Here is a 17430-nt window from a genome sequence, read left to right as displayed (position 1 = left end):
ATGCATAAATCATAATTTTTTTTGTTAGAAAATTACTCAGAACCCCCAAACACTATATATGTTTTTTTAGCAGACACCCTAGGGAATAAAATGCCGGCCATTGCAACTTTTTATCTCGCACAGTATTTGCGCAATCATTTTTCAAACGCCTTTGTGAATTAAAAAAAGTTTTGTGAATTAAAAAACAACAAAACAGTAAAGTTAGCACAATTTTTTTGTATAATGTGAAAGATGAAGTTACGCCGAGTAAATAGATACCCAACATGTCACGCTTTAAAATTGCGTACACTCATGGAATGGCGCCAAACGTCAGTACTTAAAAATCTCCATAGGCATCGCTTATTTTTTACAAGTTACACATTTAGAGTAACAGAGTAGGTCTAGTGCTGGCGCTCTAACGCACGCGGCGATACCTCACATGTGTGGTTTGAACTGCGTTTACATATGTGGGCGGGACTTATGTGTGTGTGTTCGCTTCTAAACGCGAACTACCGGGGATAGGGGCGTTTAAAAAAATATATATATATATTATTTTACTCGATCTTTTATTTTCACACTTTTTTTTTTTGATCACTTTTATTCCTATTACAAGGAATGTAAACATCCCTTGTAATAGGAATGTTTATGACAGGTACTCTTTATGGAGAGATGCAGGGTCAATAAGACCCCACATCTCTCCTCCAGGCTGGAAAGCATTAGATCGTGAAAAAAAATTCACCGATCTAATGTTTTCAGCCGCGATTGCGGCTGTGTTTACATTCCAGGACCCGGGCGTGATGTCATAACATCGCGCCCGGGCCTCCGACGATCATAGAGATGACTGGTGACCATCTGGTCACCAGTCTACTCTATGGTTTCCATCGGACGCCGGCGGATAGTTTCTCCGGGTCTCCGATGGCAAAGGAGAGCCCGGAGAAGCACCGGGAGCGTCACCTCCCCCTGCCTATAAGAACGATCAAGCGGCGGAACCGCCACTATGATCGTTCTTATGGTGCAGGGATTCGCCGGCTGAAGAGATGCATATCTGAATGATGCCTGTAGCTGCAGGCATCATTCAGATATCCCCACTGAAAGTCCAGGACGTCATATGACGTCCTTGGGCGGGAAGTGGTTAATGTGCTGTTGCCTTGGCCATGTGTTTTGGGTCATTGTCATGCTGAAATATCCATCTGTGACCCATTTTCAATGCCCTGGCTGAGGGAAGAAGGTTCTCACCCAAGATTTGACGGTACATGGCCCCATCCATCTTTCTTTTGATGCGGTGAAGTTGTCCTGTGTCATTAGCAGAAAAGCACCCCCAAAGCATAAATGTTTCCACCTCCATATTTGATGGTGTTCTTGGGGTTCATAGGCAGCATTCGTCCTACAAACAGCAAGTTGAGTTGATGCCAAAGCGCTTTATTTTGGTCTCATCTGACCACAACACTTTCACCCAGTTCTCTGAATCAGATGTTCATTAACAAACTTCATATTGGCCTGTACATGTGCTTTAAGCAGGGAGACCTTGCGGGCTCTGCAAGATTTCAGTCCTTCACAGTGTAGTGCGTTACTAATTGTTTTCTTGGTGACTATGGTCCCAGCTACATTGAGATCATTGACAAGATTCTCCTGTGTAGTTCTTTGCCGATTCTTCATCGTTCTCATGATCATTGAAACTCCACGAGGTGAGATCTTGCATGGAGCCCCAAGGGAGATTGACAATTATTTTGTGTTTCTTTATTTTGCAAATAATCACACCAACTGTCACTCTCTCAGCAAGCCGCTTGGTGATAGTCTTGTAGCCCATTCCAGCCTTGTATAGGTCTACAATCTTTTCCCTGACAGCCTTGGACAGCACTTTGGTCTTGGCTATGATGGAAAGATTGCAATCTGATTAATTGTTTCTGTGAACAGGTGTCTTTTATACAGGAAACAAGCCAAGATTAGGAGCACTCCTTTTAAGACGGCACTCCTAATCTCAGCTTGTTACCTGTATAGAAGACAACTGGGAACGAGAAATCTTGCTGTTTCATAGGGGATCAAATAATTATTTCTCTCTTTAAAATGCAAATCAATTTATAACGTTTATCCAAATGCATTTCTCTGGATATTTTTGTTATTCTGTCTCACTGTTAAAATAAATCTACCATTAAAATTATAGACTGATTTCTTTGTCAGTGGGCAAATGTACAAAATCAGCCGAGGATCAAATACTTTGTCCCCTCACTGTAATAACCTGGAACCGATACACATACTCCCCCCGATTCGCACACTTATTAGGACTTCGCTAAGCTCTACTCCACACAGCCAATAGAGACGCTTTTTAAACAGGGTGAACATACTAGGAAGCTTCTGGCATGGTTGGCAAGGGAGCAGACGCCCCTGCCTACCATCACCTCTATACAAGCCCAAGATGGTACACTCCAACACAACCTCCTTACTATCATTCAGAACTTTGAGTACTACCCATATCTATACACTGCCAGATGTACCTTTGATTCTGATAGCCTTCAGATGCCAAAAATGCATTCAGCTTTGTAGAGTGGGCGTACCTTTGGAAACTCCTTAAGAAACATGGCTTTGGTCCTACTTTGTCACCTGGATTCACGCTTAGTATAATGCGCCAACTACCCATGTCCAAACCAACTCTACCTTATCCCCTTCTTTCTCCAAGGTACTAGGCAGGTTTGCCCTCTTTTTTTCCCCCAGCAACTGAACCTCTGGTCTGTCTTATTCGATCAGCGACATCTTTACATAGACTACCTGTGGGCACCTGGGAAGAACGAATATCCCTATATGCAGATGATGCTCTTCTATATCTGGGGGAACTTTGATCCGATCCAACTTTGGTGCTTTCTCAGTATTCCAGGTAAATTGGGACAAGTCCCTGCTTTTCCGCTGTTAACACAGAACTCCCCCACTTCCTAAAGTTTGTGACAAAGTCTGGATATTTGGGTGTGGAAGTTAAACAGTCTCCTGTTATATCCCCAGATAATCTCTCCTCATTGCGGGCCACTTTCATTAGAAAATGCTATACGTAGACATCTCTCCCCCTTAGTACCATTGGAAAAACCAAGCTCATAGATTGTTTCCTCCCTACATTTTTATACTGTCTTTGCCAAAACACCATAACTTTACTCAAATCCTTCTTTCTCAAAATACCCCACCCTCCAAACTGCTAAATCAGTGTTGTACCTTCCTTCTGCACGAGCCCGGATCCTTCCCTTTGTGCCAGACATGAAATTACACCACTTAGGCATAGCTCTGTCTTTTAAGGAATTACGAGCATGTCATTGGTTACCTTAATCACATTTACAGCTTCTTACAACTATGCCATGCGGCTGATGCACAATTTCCACATACTATTGACTTCTGACCCTTTAGAAAATATGTTAACTTCCGAGTACCTCCCCCAAACCACTGTTGGCACTTATTCTCAATTGACCCCTTTGACCTTGCCCAAAATGACAGACCTATATACTAGGTGGCAGACTGACTTTCCTACTCTGATGATTGGGAAGACTACTTGACTTTCTAAAAACCATAATCTCTTCTAGGGACCAGTCCCCCCCCCAATGAAAATGTCTTTAAGTTTATTATACACCCCAATTGTTTCACAATATACCCTGGGACCAGACACTTGCCTTCGCTGCAGTACAGAGGTGGGTACCTACTTTCATGCATTTTGCTTGTGTTCAGCTTTACAGCACTTCTGGAGAAGTGTGGTAGATATGGTTAATTATGTTGGTGCTCTATCTTTTGCAGGACCCAGTCATATGGCTACTGGGCCTTGTGGAGGGAGTTATACCTGCCAAATACACAAACTTTGTATTTTATGCACGTAGGGAAATCCTGTGCATGGATGGAAGATGGCCATTAACACCACACTTCTTACACAAAGTTTACTTATGCTAGTAAAATTGGTCCAAACTCAATAAAATTTGGAACTGCTGGGTTGATGCACAAGGTATGACTGTTTAATGTATACCTGTCCGATACTGACTTGCTCTGTCGTAGGGTTTAAGCTCTTATGGCCCTTTCCCTCATGCACAGGAGTGATGTCATTTCAGGCTGGCCAATTAATATGACTGGGGATTGATACCCAGACAGCCAGCAAAGCAGTCGGGGGGGGGGGGGGGGGGGGGGGGGAGCTCCAGAGGAATCACTGTGCTGAAGAACATGCAAGCATAGTTCTGCCTTAAATGTGCTGTAACCCATCAACTTTACAAATTGTTTAATGGGAACTTTAGTCCGAAAATTCGTCTTGGTAGATCAATTCAGGGTTGACATATTTGCAGGTATAGGTTTATATTGTAAAACATTTAAATGACCTGCGCTGTATAAGATCCAATAATGCACCCTCTCACTCTACTTTGCACATGCTCAGTTACTCTCCATGCTCAGCATTGTGCCTAAAAATCAGCCACTAGATTATTAATGTGGAATGGGTGTTATTTTGTTCAAGAACATTGTTATCAAACTGTTATGGGTAAAGTGCTGCTTTAACTTTTTGACACTATAAAAATTTTGGGTTGAGGGCACCATTTTCAGCATCTTGGCGTTATGGCATACACAATGAAAGAACAGTACACATTTGGTTTTCCCCAAGTTTAATGGAAATTATTATACAAACAATTAAACACCCCCTCGTGGCGTTTTGAAGTTCATCCCCACGGTGGGCTGGGTCACCTGCAGGTTGGACAGGCCGCCAAAGTCCTGAAAAATCAGAATATAAAAGGAATAAGGACACATAGCACCAATTCACATACAACTTTTGACCTGAACTTGCAAGGGTTTACTTTAAATTCTGACAGTCTTGTGACTTCTACCAACAGCCATTTATACCTAAAACTGTTTGAAAGGAACAGGGTTTGGAATGTACAAGTTACAACCAAACACGGGAAAATCTTTCATGGTTTGCTTTCCCTGCAGTATCAATGACTAGGCCACCGATCAAACCACAATCACTTTCGATGCAGGTGTCAAACTTAATATGAAAAAACACTGTATCCTGAAAACCTAGCATGTACAGTCACCCAAGCATCATAAAACTGAGAAGGCTATTACAAATTTTAATACTAAAGCTATAGTTTACCCTGGGTAAATGATGTGCACTTACCAGCAACTTCAGCATTTCCTTGGTGTCAGGATCAACCTCAATGATCTCTTGATCCAGGGCAGACACCTACAAGTTAAAAAAACAAAATATAACACTATATAAAAACAAAATGCAGCATTACCATGTGCTCAAACATGGTAAATTAAAAAGGACTTCAGTATAGAATAGTACCTACACTTTAAATGAAGCATGGATAAACACACAAACTCCATGCTGCAGCTATCCCACGTCAGAACCATGACCCAGATCTGAGCACTCACATGATCACAGATTGCTCAGCTCTCATTTTGCTCCAACCAGAGATGATCAGTCATCAATCTCCACTTCACCCCACCAGCAAGCGCTGGAGCACCAGGCTGGGGGAAGGATCGACTGGCTCCAGCACTCAGCCACATGCTGAAAGGTGAAGCCAGCCATCACTTAGGCAGCTGGATGGATGCCAACAATATGGTCAGGACGCTTCCTGAGCTTGAAATGGCCCCGTCCCATCAGTCGATAGCATATTAGACTTTGGGTCACAGGAGAAAAATGTATTCTCCTGCAGCCCACAACAAAACTATGGGAGAGAACAAAAAAAAAAAATCCATCCGATTTGATGGAGAAACTAATGCAGTCATTACATCTAGGAAATGGAAATCTAAAATATTTGCTCATGAATTTATTACCGCTTTAACTTGGTTTTCAGGACAATTTTGACTGACTTGCACTCAACTCCCAGTGGCTGGGAACAGTCATGGAATATAATGTTCTTTATAGCGTCGCTCCTCTCCTTAGCGTCTCCATCCACACTCTGGGCACCCGGCCGTGACCGCTTTCGGCTTCAGAACCGGGCACGCAATGCGCATGTCGTTCTCCTAGAGTGGACAGGCAATCTCCTGGGACGTGTCAAGTGTCCCAGAAGATTGTCTAGAGGGAGGGGCCACCTAGGAGCAGAGGAGGAGTCGACAAGGCTCTCCCTAGGTGGAAGTAGGACAGGAAGTCCCACTCCCAACAAGCCCCCCCCCCAAAAAAAATACATGCCAAATGTGGCATGTAAGGGGGCAAGGAGTGCTTAAAGTGGAAGTTACACTTTTAGGTGGAACTCCGCTTTAAGGCAAAACCCTCCAGCCAAAGAATATTCCATCTACCCTGTAAAAATAAATGTTTATACCTACCTATTCTGAACCACTCAGGTCTGGTAACATAACCTTCTCCAGCAGCGGCTTCAGTGAAGAGGAGAGTTTAGACAACTGCTACAAATGCCTGTGCGGTGTCACCCACTGGCTTACTATGAGGCATCTGTTGCCCCTCCTTTACACCAAATTCAGGCCTAGGACCGGATCATGTGATGTGACCAGAGTGGCTTCAGAATAGGCAAGTGTGCAAACCCTTTTTTCACAGGATAGATAGAATAGTCTTAGAATGGGGGTGGAAGTTCACCCTAAAGCTGGCCATAGACCGAGCGTTTTTCTTTGCTGCAATTTTGGAATGAATGCAATTTCACAAATTAAAACCAAACACACAATTAGTCATTCTAAAAACAATTTATATTCTTGGGTATATGAAATTGTTTGCTATACAAGTTTGGTTTATCACATAAAAGGCATTTTTTTTTTTTTACACACACACACACACACAGTAGTGGCTCATTACTTTTCATATTTACATGAAGCAGTTTATACACTTAAAATGGTTAACCCAATTAGGCACACAGTACACGGTTTCCTAAGCATTGCAGCATCTTTGTGTAAATGCCTTTTTTTTAGCTCTGTCAATTGTCCCATTTCATCTCCATATCCAAGTATGAGGGACACAGATTCCTTCTGACATATGCAGAAAGAAAAATCTCTCATCTTCCTTTGCCGCCCCCCCCCCCCAAAAAAATGACATGCAAGGGGGGACGAGGAGTGCTTAGAGCAGAAGTTCCACTTTTGGGTGAAACTCCGCTTTAAGTCGTAAAGGACATTTTTACACTCTTGCTGAGAATCAGTTGCTTTTGGGAAATGTACTCAATAAAGGTGCCAACAAGGACTGCAAGCAAGTTGCTAAATCAATCACTAGCAACCAAACGGATACCTGTCACAAGAAGTGCAGGCTGCTCCAGAAAATACTACCCCATCATACTAATGGTTAGACTTCCCAAAATCACTGATCTGGAATCAAGTATAAAGAATTTAATTTACATTATGGGACTTCATTTTATGCAGGCTTGTTCCAAGCTAGCAATGGCCAATTCTACCTTTCTAACTTTATTTCATGTTACACCCAATCATTTGTGTGCAATATGAAAGACATTCCACAGCACCCCACTATACCCAAATTGTGGGGTGGTTATCCACAAAGCATTCTATATTTTCTTGAATACAGTGTGGCTGTGTGTTGCTCTACCCACAGTCTCATCTGTTCAGATTTGGAAATGGAATACAACGTGCTATCTGCCACCATGGCAGAAGGACTTGTAGATCTCCATGAAACACATGTAGGAGACATCACTGTACTGTTAGTCCATTGATCAATTCCTCCAGCTCCATAACCTTAGGTCTATACCTGGGGGCTGGAGGAACAGTCTCCAGAACATTGTGCATTGTACTTGCAGTCGTATTAATAAAATATTAAATGCACCCCCCCCCCCCCCAATAAGGGTGCCTGTATTTAATTTATAAAATGGTAGAATGTACCTTTGCCAGGAACAGCAAGTCACATGTCTGCCACAGCAGCTGTACATCAATATCACCCCTCCAAGTTATAGCAGAAAAGAGGTTAACTTATAACAGCTTTCAATATACTGAGGTCAAGCCAATGAGTTACCAACTGCTATGGGCTTGCACTGCCAGCATCCAGTTTGTGCTGGGAGGACAGTCACTCAGCACCCCAAGCACCATGCCATCCTCAACATCTCTGCATAAATGCTGGCAGGGCAGGCTCACAATCATGTGTCCACTGTGACAGCATATCACATGGTAGGGAAATCCATTTAATGCCACTTTCATTACAAACGGTTATAGGGCTGTCTCCCACTGGCTGGAAAGGGCCAAGCGTCGGTAGTTCTTGCAATAAATGCAATTCTGCATATTGCTTAACAAAGCCTGAAGTGGTTCTAAGGTTTTTCACCTTACTGTATTCTATGTAACAAGGTGATAAACCTGTGCTGCCAAATCCCCCTTACACCTTACACCTACCTGAGCTCAATCCAACCCAGCAATGTGCACAAGAGCACCAGCTATCACTGCTGTCTTTTCCTTGGGCAGATTGATGGCTGCAGGAGCCATTGGCTGCTGTCAAATACTGTGCCAACAGGGAAGTGGTCGAACAACCCGCACCGTCAATAGACGCAGGCATGGTAACTCGCTAGTGCACACAGGGGTGCTCCCATGAAAAGCAGCATTTCATGGGGACATTTACCCAAGGAGGAGCCTGGAGCGCTGGCCGGGAACCCGAGAAGAGGATCAGGGCTGCTCTATGCAAAACCACTGCACAGAACAAGTATACCAGGTTTGTAATTTAAAAAATAAAATGAAGCTTTAATGTTGCTTTAAGCAGTGCACAAGGGCAGAGACTTCTATTGTGGTTGTTATGGAAAGAAATTTGGATTATAATGACATTGGCAGTTTCATTTTCTGCACTATACAAATCAGAATGCTACAGAAAAAAACATCTTAATTGCAACCAACAGTGGTCAAATAGAACAGAGCTGTGGTTCCAATTGTCCTCCATTGTAAAGCAAACCTTGTTGCCTTTCCCTTGTCAAGTACAACAAAGATAAGTGCATTGTATTCCCAACCCAAAAACGCAGCTTTAGATGTAAACAGCAAGTCAAATGTTCATATAAACTAACAGAACATACCAGTTGCTGCAGAATCAGCACAGTTGAAACGATGCCCACAGCTTCTTGATTTGGTAAAGCGCCTATTTGCACTAGAATATACACACCCCTACTGCCAATGAGACAGGAAATAGGAAATCCCCCCCAAAAATAAACACTTGTATGCGTTTTAGACCTTCCACTATCAAGTGTGTTCAGTTGTGCAGAGGTCTCCATCCAAAACTAACAGGGAGAACAGAAAGCCTAATCCTGCCAGAGGGTTCTATCACCACATAAAACAATCCTCCAGATTTACATTTTTAAATTTAGGAGTTGTACTTCTATAAGGTAATCTACAGCCAAACAGAACTCTGGCATACTTGGCACAAGGTAAAAAGGTGTAAAAATAAGGGGGGCTTGACAAATTCAAGGGGGGGGGGAGAAGGTACCCGTTTGACAGGTATTCTGTCCCTACTTTCATAGGGCCTCACCACAGCGAGGTACGTCAGAAGCCCGGCCCTTCCTCCTTCACCTACTGTCAGGCCAGTAGGAGAGCGCAGCCATGCTTCATGCATTAGGTACCCGGCCGTGAAGCCGATGGAAACATTAGCTGCGGTGCCGACATCGCTGGACTCCAAGGCAGACAAGTGGCCTAACAAAACAAAAAAGTCACCAACTACAGTATGTTTATCTGCTGACTTAAAGCAAAGTTCTGCCCTCCCCTCAAATTAAGTTTAAGACTGGAGTCGAGAGCATGGAAATCTGTGAGGTGGTGTCTGTCCTGGGGACACTGCTGACCCATTCAGAGCTCTCCCAAGACGGCTCGCTCTTGAGAAGCCACACCAGGGACATTTGCTGCTAGGATCTCCACTCCGCTCCTGTCAGCTCTACTCTTTCCCCTCCTATTTATTACCTTACAGTCCTTTGTGTGCCCTAACCCGCCTGTCTCCATAATACCTGCCCTCACAGAGCTGCCACTTGCCACCCCTGGCATTAGAAAAACACACCTGCCTGCCACCCAGCAATATAGCACCAGGCTGCACCTCCACAACATGCTAGCCATTGGGGCCAACAACCACCCAGGCCACATTGTCTAGTCGCCATGGCAACCTGGTGCCTGGGATTTGTCTAGCCCTGGTGTAAATCAAAAATATCTGCAACAAGCAGTTCAGTCTCCAAAAGAACCTGCCGGGAAAGGCATATATGAGCAGTTATTGGAGACCTCATGGTGCCAGTTCCAGGGCTGTCCTCTCTATCCCTTTCACCATTTGGTGAACCACTAACCTGCTATCAGGAGTAAACCTCAGCAGTCAAGACATATGATATATGCTTGCTCTGGGGTCAACAACTCAACCAATTAGAGAAGGGATAAGGATTACAGTTAGGATTCAACTTGTAAGAGTTGCTAAACATGTGAAATGCAATGTCTTTCTATGAGAGCCGTCTATAGACACTACAGAAGTCGCTGAGACTTCCAAAAGGTTCCTGCACTTTGATTCGAAAATTTGATGAGACTTTGGTTCAGAGAATGAAACATTAGATCAAATAACACCAAAAGTCACACTGGAAATTGTGTGGTGTGCCAAAGTAAAAAAAAGTAGCCTTATGAACTTGTCTTTTCAAAAAAAAAAAAAAAAATCGGTACCGAGCTTTTACAAGCTGCCGTGTGCGAGGCCTACTGCATGTGAAGAATGAGAGGCTGCAATTCCTAGCCTAAAACTCCCCATAGAACCTCTAAATTTACTAATTCAAGAAAATGGGAGCGAAATTTGCACCACCCCCCTTCCTGAAGAAAAGCACATTACAGGCAGAAATTCAGGCATTACTTGCATTACTAAGTGCCAGGTCCAAGAAAAAGAAAGAAATTCAGCAGTCAGGCTGGATTCACACTGCTGTGATGCAGGAACCCCGAGAATCCACAGCGGGTTCCCACACTGCATGTCTCAGCAGCAGTTCACACGGTCCTATGCGAACTGTTGGAAGTGTCAATTAAAAGTTAATGAAACCACCAAATCCGTTCGCATATCGCAGTGCGAACTGCAAATTCAGAGTCAAATCGCATGGGTGTTAACACCCTTGTAATTCGATTCTGCTGTGGACCAAAAAAAGTCCTGTCCGAATGCCATGAGAAATAAGCCATACTATCTGTATGACTGAAATGGCATCACACAGAAATCGCAAGTGATTTGCACTGAAAATTACACCAGTGGGAACCGGTCCTCAAAGTGAACAACTCCTGTATACCTCTTTCAGGCCAACCACCCACGAAACCAGGACCAAAATAACTGCCCTGTAGCCTGCAATTTTCTGCAGATGTTCCTTAAAAAAACAAATCTGGTTGAAGGTAATAAAAAAAAAAAAAAAAAAAAAAAAAAAAAAGCACTACTCTTGCCATTTTTTTTAACCACTTGCCACCGGTAGGACATGATATCCTAGAGTTTCAGTGGTTTTACCAGGATGATGCCTACAGCTCCAGGCATCAAAATTTTCAGCCATGGATTCTCTATTGTAGAAGTGATTAGAGTGGCTATATATCCACTCGATCACTTGTGCAGGCAGCGGTGGAAGGTGGTCTCCCTCTGCCTTTACTGCGCTCTCCCATCCGATTGAGGAGCCAGGTAAAGATGTGATCACTGCAGTCGCATTTCCTAGGAAGAGTGGAATGAACGCAAGTTCCCACTCCTCTTATGTGATATCAGAAGTTGGAAACAAGGATTTTATCACTTCCTGTTTCGGTTTGCGCATGCATGCTTCTAGGTTGTCATACCCATTCTGGCATTTACTGGGCCACTCAGCCAGTAGTAGTAGTATGTGCAAATCCGGTATTCCAACATGCGATTAGCATATACTTGTAAGATTTTGAACAGCAAAGACTGCACTTGGTATGTAAAAAGCTCTCCTGCAACACAAGCATGGGTTCTTAGATCCCAGATTATAAAAATCATGGCAATTTTTGCCAAGCCAGTAGTAAAAGTTGTTTACAACACTTAAAGACCGAGTAACTGACCTGTTTATTTTCCCTGAATAAAAGCACATCGAGGTCACAGCTTTATTCAAATATGCACTGCATGTCAATATCCATGTGTGAAAGCCTCAGGGTTTGGTAGCTAGAGTAGGAAGGACTCCAAACACGGGAAATGCTTTCACATGCTACTATTCCTGCAGTATCAATGACCGGGACACAAACAGTACCACAATCACTTTCGATGCAGGGCCCCTATCCACTACACTAAATGCAAAGCGAAAAGCGTTTTACTGCCATCATATCCCCGTTTGCTTTTTCTTGATCACAAGAAAGGAAAAGTCTATCAGTTTTCATATTCAAAGAGAAAATAGCCTGAGCTGGATATGGGAATAGCTCCATTGTAACATAAGCATGGGTTCTCAGATCCCAGATTAGACGAATGCAAGTGCATTTGTCAGTGATCTGCAAACCAATGCAGACTACAGCAACAATTAGGTGTAACATATCGAGCAGAAAGGATATGTTCCTTATATACCTCACCAATTGTCAACTGAATATAGAGTATCCTCATAGGAAACCAGCAACATAACATAGCCCTATATGCCTATAAAATGCGAAGGTTCAAAACAATTCACACAAGAAAAAATAAAAATTATATTCCATATACAGACTAATGCATAATCTACATTGTACTAGTTGTGTCCATGTACCGATGTTCAGACACGTACACATCTCTATAGTTAAGCAAAAACCAAAGCATTACAGTCAGTGATCGCTGTTGCTCATTCACCATCTACAATACAGTTTCACCTCAATATAAATCTAATTCGTCCAACTGCAATCTCTATACTCACCTCAGGAACATAGTTATCCCTCCTCTCTCTCTCCTCCTCCTGCAGTTTGATGGAGATGCCTCTGACTGGGCCTCTCTGGATGCGCTTCATGAGATGTGTGACATACCTGCAAATGTGAAACACTGAAAGTGAATATTTCACAGTACAAGATTTAGGGGTCATTCACACTAATCAGATTTTTATATATCATGTAAAATGCACCTAGACAATTGACATTAAAATTGCATATTTAATGCACAGCAAAATTAACATGCCTCAGGTGTTCAAAACATTTCATTTCTCCTGCATCATCAATAACTAGGCAACTAGGTCATGAGCAATTACTTTGTATGCAGCTCTTAGGAGTCCATATGAAAACTAACCAGGTTTAATCAAGATTCACATTCCCACAACGTGCATCCATAGACCAAGAATACACCGGTCTTATTTTTTCCGCTGCACAGATTGTGGCACAATGAAGAGCAGGTTTTGTTTTGCCCACATATACATTTGCACAAGAGTGCGACTGGTCCATAAGTCAGCGTGACACACTGCATTTCAAATTTCAATGGCCCTGTTCACACTGATGGGGTGCGGAATTCGCAGTGAATTCTGTACGGTTTTCACACTGCAGCAAAAATCACACCCCATTCATGCAAACCGCCGTGGGTGCGTATGTTGACACCCCAAAAATCTGCAAAACGCAGTGCGACTTGCACAATCAGATCGCATGAGCGTTAACACGATTCTGACCAAAAAAAAAAAAGAAGTCTTGCACAATTTTGGTGCAGATGAGGTGCTATTTGACACACTAAATGGCTCAAATTGCACATGATTTGAACAGGAAAGTGATGATTCCTCATCAAGTCACATGCGGTTCCCGCACCCCATCAGTGTGAACCGGGCCCTATGTGTACATGACAGAATATTAATAAATACAGTAAAACCTTGGTTTGAGAGCGTTTTGCAAGACATGCAAAATGTTAAGAAATTTTGCCTCGATATACAAGAGACGTCTTGATACAAGAGTAGCGTCATGTCACAACCAAATGAAATTAAATATATATATATATATATATATATATATATATATATATATATATATATATATATATATATATATATATATATATATATATATAAAAAAAAATAAGAGACTAAGTAGCAATATGGTTACATTTAGCAACTTATTTAGAGGAGCCTCTTCTCTTTTATACCCTGTAAAAAATAAACGCTTTGATATACAGGTGCTTTGGATTACAAGGATGATTCTGGAACAAATTCTGCTCGCAAACCAAGGTTTTACTGTATGGTTAAACTCCCTTACCCAGCGATCTTGTTGCGCAGCTTTTTGCTGGGGATGATGGCGATCTCTTCGCACACACGCTTGTTGGTGTGGAAGTCATTGCCCAGCCGGGTGTAGTATTTTTCAATGATGACCCGAGCAGCCTTTTTCACGGTCTTAGTCCTGACGCGACCCTGCATTAAACACATAAAAAAAAAAAAAAGTGATAAATATGATGCTGAATCAATCTGAAAACTTTGTGATAAAGCAAAAAGACCAATATTACAACTTTTACAGTCGATAATTACACAAAGGGCGCAGTTTTACGGAAACGATACATACTGCCCAATGCGCTTAAGTGTGTGAAAGCCTCAGGGTTTGAAAGTTACAAATAAACCCCAAACACGGGAAATGCTTTCACATGCTACTATTCCTGCAGTATCAATGACCGGGACACAAACAGTACCACAATCACTTTCGATGCAGGTCTTCAGAGCAACATTATCAACGTCACCAACACCATTTTGTTTTTCCTTCTTTCCCCTCTTACCTTGTCCGCCGAGATGTCCTCAAATAATACTCACATGCCCACCAAACCCAGCGTTGTCCTGCTGCGATTTGCCGACCTGCTCGCCATGTTTATTTATGGCATAGAGCAGTCTCTCACTGAGAATCTCTTCCTGGTTCAGTCAGCTGCCCCCCTGACACTGTTCCACCAGGACCACCCTCCTCCGCCTGCTGTGTTCAAACTGATGCCCCCTGGGATATGCAACATGCATATCCCATGAGGATTTAGAAGCAGAGAAAAACTCATTCTTGCCTAGGCGAGAATGAAGTGCAAAAAAATAAGCATTTGAGATTTTTTTTTTTTTTTTTTTAAAGATCTACCAAAACAGATCTAAAAGGAGGATTATATAGATTGCAAAGTATATAGTAAGCTTGAAAGGATTACTAAAAGCTATTTTTTGGGGGGGGGGTTTGAATAGAATGGAGAGGGATTAGCGCTGTCAGGTTTGTATTGCACTCTGTTGCCACATTGGGAAGATTCATACCAAGGCTCCATTCACAGTTGTGCATCTTGGATGTGACTTGTCCCTGTGCAAAGTTGGACCCACTGCTACAGGTAAAACATTTTAGGTACGACTTTCACGCAACTTTTGAGGGTCAACATTGAAGTCTATGGCCTTCAAGTTGCATGAAAATCAGACCAAAGTAGTACATGCACTACTTTGAAGTCGCTGTAACTTGCACATATATGAATGGTTACCATCGAAAAACACAGGGGTACTACTTATGCTTCTTTGATGTCCAAAGTGGCATGACAAGTTGCACAAGTGTGAATGGGGTGTAAATGTCCTGTTTACCATGATCACCAAGAGTGAAAAAAAAAAAAGAACTACATTTTGGGTCAACACCAGAACAGGAATAGAGGGGAATTCTTGTGGGCACACAAGTTCCTGGGATTCTCGTCATGCTTCCTCTACAAGACAGGAAGTGAAGGGAAATCAGAAATGTCTACAATGGGACACAGATGGGGGGGAAAAAATAAAAAAAAACGAACCGGGTTTTACAACCCTTCTTTACACTATAAAAAAAGTTTCCTTTAGTTCCTCTTAAGTGGTAGTAAACTGTTCTACCACTTTTACCTACAGATGGGGTTACCTGGAAATATCTCCTAGGAGATATTGAGTGCATGCAGCTGGTGACGCTACTGGCGCATGCGCTCTGAAGATCCGGCATACAGTGCCAGGCCTTCTGAGCCCATGCCGTAAACAGCAGCTCCTGTGTATGTGATATCATTGCGCCCCCAGCCACTCATGTAGCCCGAGGATGCAAACCCGAAAGATAGAAGCTCTGTCAGTGGTGACAGCACTTGTGGGCTTTGTTCCACGATAAGTCTCATAATGTGCTAGTATGCACATTATGACATTGTCTTGCAGCAATGCAGTTTATTCCCACTTTAAGATCTATTGCACATGGAATAAAAAAAAAAGAAAAACCCTTTAATGCTCTGGATTTAGATGTATCGTAAGCTATGGAACCACACACACCCGTAAAACAAAATTAGAGTTCTATGTCGGAGTGCGGTAATTCATGAACCTATATGCAGGTTTACATGTGTATTGAAAGACTGTCACTGAAGGGTTTTACGCTTGTGTACTCTAACAGAAGGTTAGACATTTTACTCAATTTTTTTTTAACAAGACCCAAGTATAAGCATTAGTAAATTCTTACGTCTGTATGCAACTAGCCCAAGTCCTCATCCACACAGGGCATACTACAGCACATGCCCCTACAAGGGCCGCATTTACCTGCATGGGGTGTACATGTGTATCAAGTCAAATCAGGAAGAAGTAGTTGCACATACAGCACCCAATGTGACATGTGTACAGCCCTGAGCACACAGCCGGCGTCCCATGTCATACACGGCCCTTGCACTGTTGTACACATGTGTGGTAAAGCCTGAAGTAACACATAAACATGCAATATCATAATAATAATATCTGGTATCTTGTATGCAACAAACACACCTGAGATGAGATCACTAGACAGAATACAGGTCCTCACTGAGATGGTGGAGTCCCCACCTTCCCCTCCTCCACCCAGGAGCCCGGTTGTGTGGTGTACAGGACACCCCCTAGGCCCAGTCCTGGACCCCCCCATGTACCCAGGTCTCCCCATACACACAGGTCCCTCCACCGCTCTCCTCACAGGCCCACGTCCGGGCCCCGGACACGGAAAGGCCTCCCAGCGACACCCGCTGCCCCGGTCCAGGCCGCAACCCCGGGCTATCCTATGAAGAGAACCCAACCAAGGAGCCCCCCCACCGCCCACTACACAGGAGGCCCCATCACAACACACACACAACGTCCCACAACCACCGTACAGCAGAAGCGGCCGAGCCTCCATGGCGCCCGACCCCGCTTCGTCTCTCACACTACACACAGCACCGCCAGCCGCCGCTCATATCGCACACAGGAGAAAAGCGACGGAGCCCGGGAACCTGTCCGGGGGTGAGGGAGCCGGCTCTGGCGGTTATAACAGAGGATGGCAATGGATTACACAGCACATACACTCGTAAAGATGACCCACCATGTTGGACCGAGCTGGTAGAAGAGGGCAAAGGATGCCGGGAGAGAGGCTATAAACAGGCGGAAGCGGCAGATAATAAGCTTCAGACGGTGGCGGCCACTAGCGGGCTGGAGTAGAAATGCAGCTCCGTCTTTTCTACTATTAGTTCAATGTTGCTAGGTTACCTGCACATTGCTTGTCTTTATTACATTACATACTCATAGCTCCCAACTGTCCCTGATTTGGAACAAAGTCCCTCTGCCCCTCATTTTGGTCTGATCTATATAGTTGTATATAAAAATGCGTGTTTTATCTTTCAAAAAGTGTTTCCAAGCGCTAAACCTTTCATCCAATTTCTAAATTGCTGCATTTGTAAAGCCAATATAAAGGAATAGT

General features: G+C 43.3%; 1 protein-coding gene and 3 non-coding genes across 4 annotated transcripts; all 4 read right to left on the bottom strand.

Annotated features, from left to right (window-relative positions):
• Positions 1 to 4572: 4572 nt before the first annotated feature.
• Positions 4573 to 17138, bottom strand: LOC120931452 (40S ribosomal protein S17). The gene is made up of 5 exons (XM_040342918.1): positions 17056 to 17138; positions 14005 to 14156; positions 12699 to 12804; positions 5099 to 5164; positions 4573 to 4695 (listed from the first exon to the last, which is right to left on the bottom strand). The coding sequence occupies exons 1-5, from the start codon at positions 17056 to 17058 to the stop codon at positions 4615 to 4617; spliced, it is 408 nt and encodes a 135-aa protein (XP_040198852.1). The 5' UTR covers positions 17059 to 17138; the 3' UTR covers positions 4573 to 4614.
• On the bottom strand, positions 4832 to 4960 carry LOC120934138. Its single transcript, XR_005748288.1, has one exon. It is a non-coding gene; the product is annotated as a small nucleolar RNA SNORA71 (small nucleolar RNA).
• On the bottom strand, positions 11961 to 12093 carry LOC120934139. The gene has a single exon (XR_005748289.1). It is a non-coding gene; the product is annotated as a small nucleolar RNA SNORA71 (small nucleolar RNA).
• Positions 14322 to 14450, bottom strand: LOC120934136. Its single transcript, XR_005748286.1, has one exon. It is a non-coding gene; the product is annotated as a small nucleolar RNA SNORA71 (small nucleolar RNA).
• Positions 17139 to 17430: the final 292 nt, after the last annotated feature.

This window comes from Rana temporaria, chromosome 3 (genome assembly GCF_905171775.1).
Source record: "Rana temporaria chromosome 3, aRanTem1.1, whole genome shotgun sequence".
Taxonomy (NCBI): domain Eukaryota; kingdom Metazoa; phylum Chordata; class Amphibia; order Anura; family Ranidae; genus Rana; species Rana temporaria.
The sequence above is the reverse complement of the archived record's forward strand: the minus strand, read 5'-3'. Positions and strand labels throughout refer to the sequence as shown.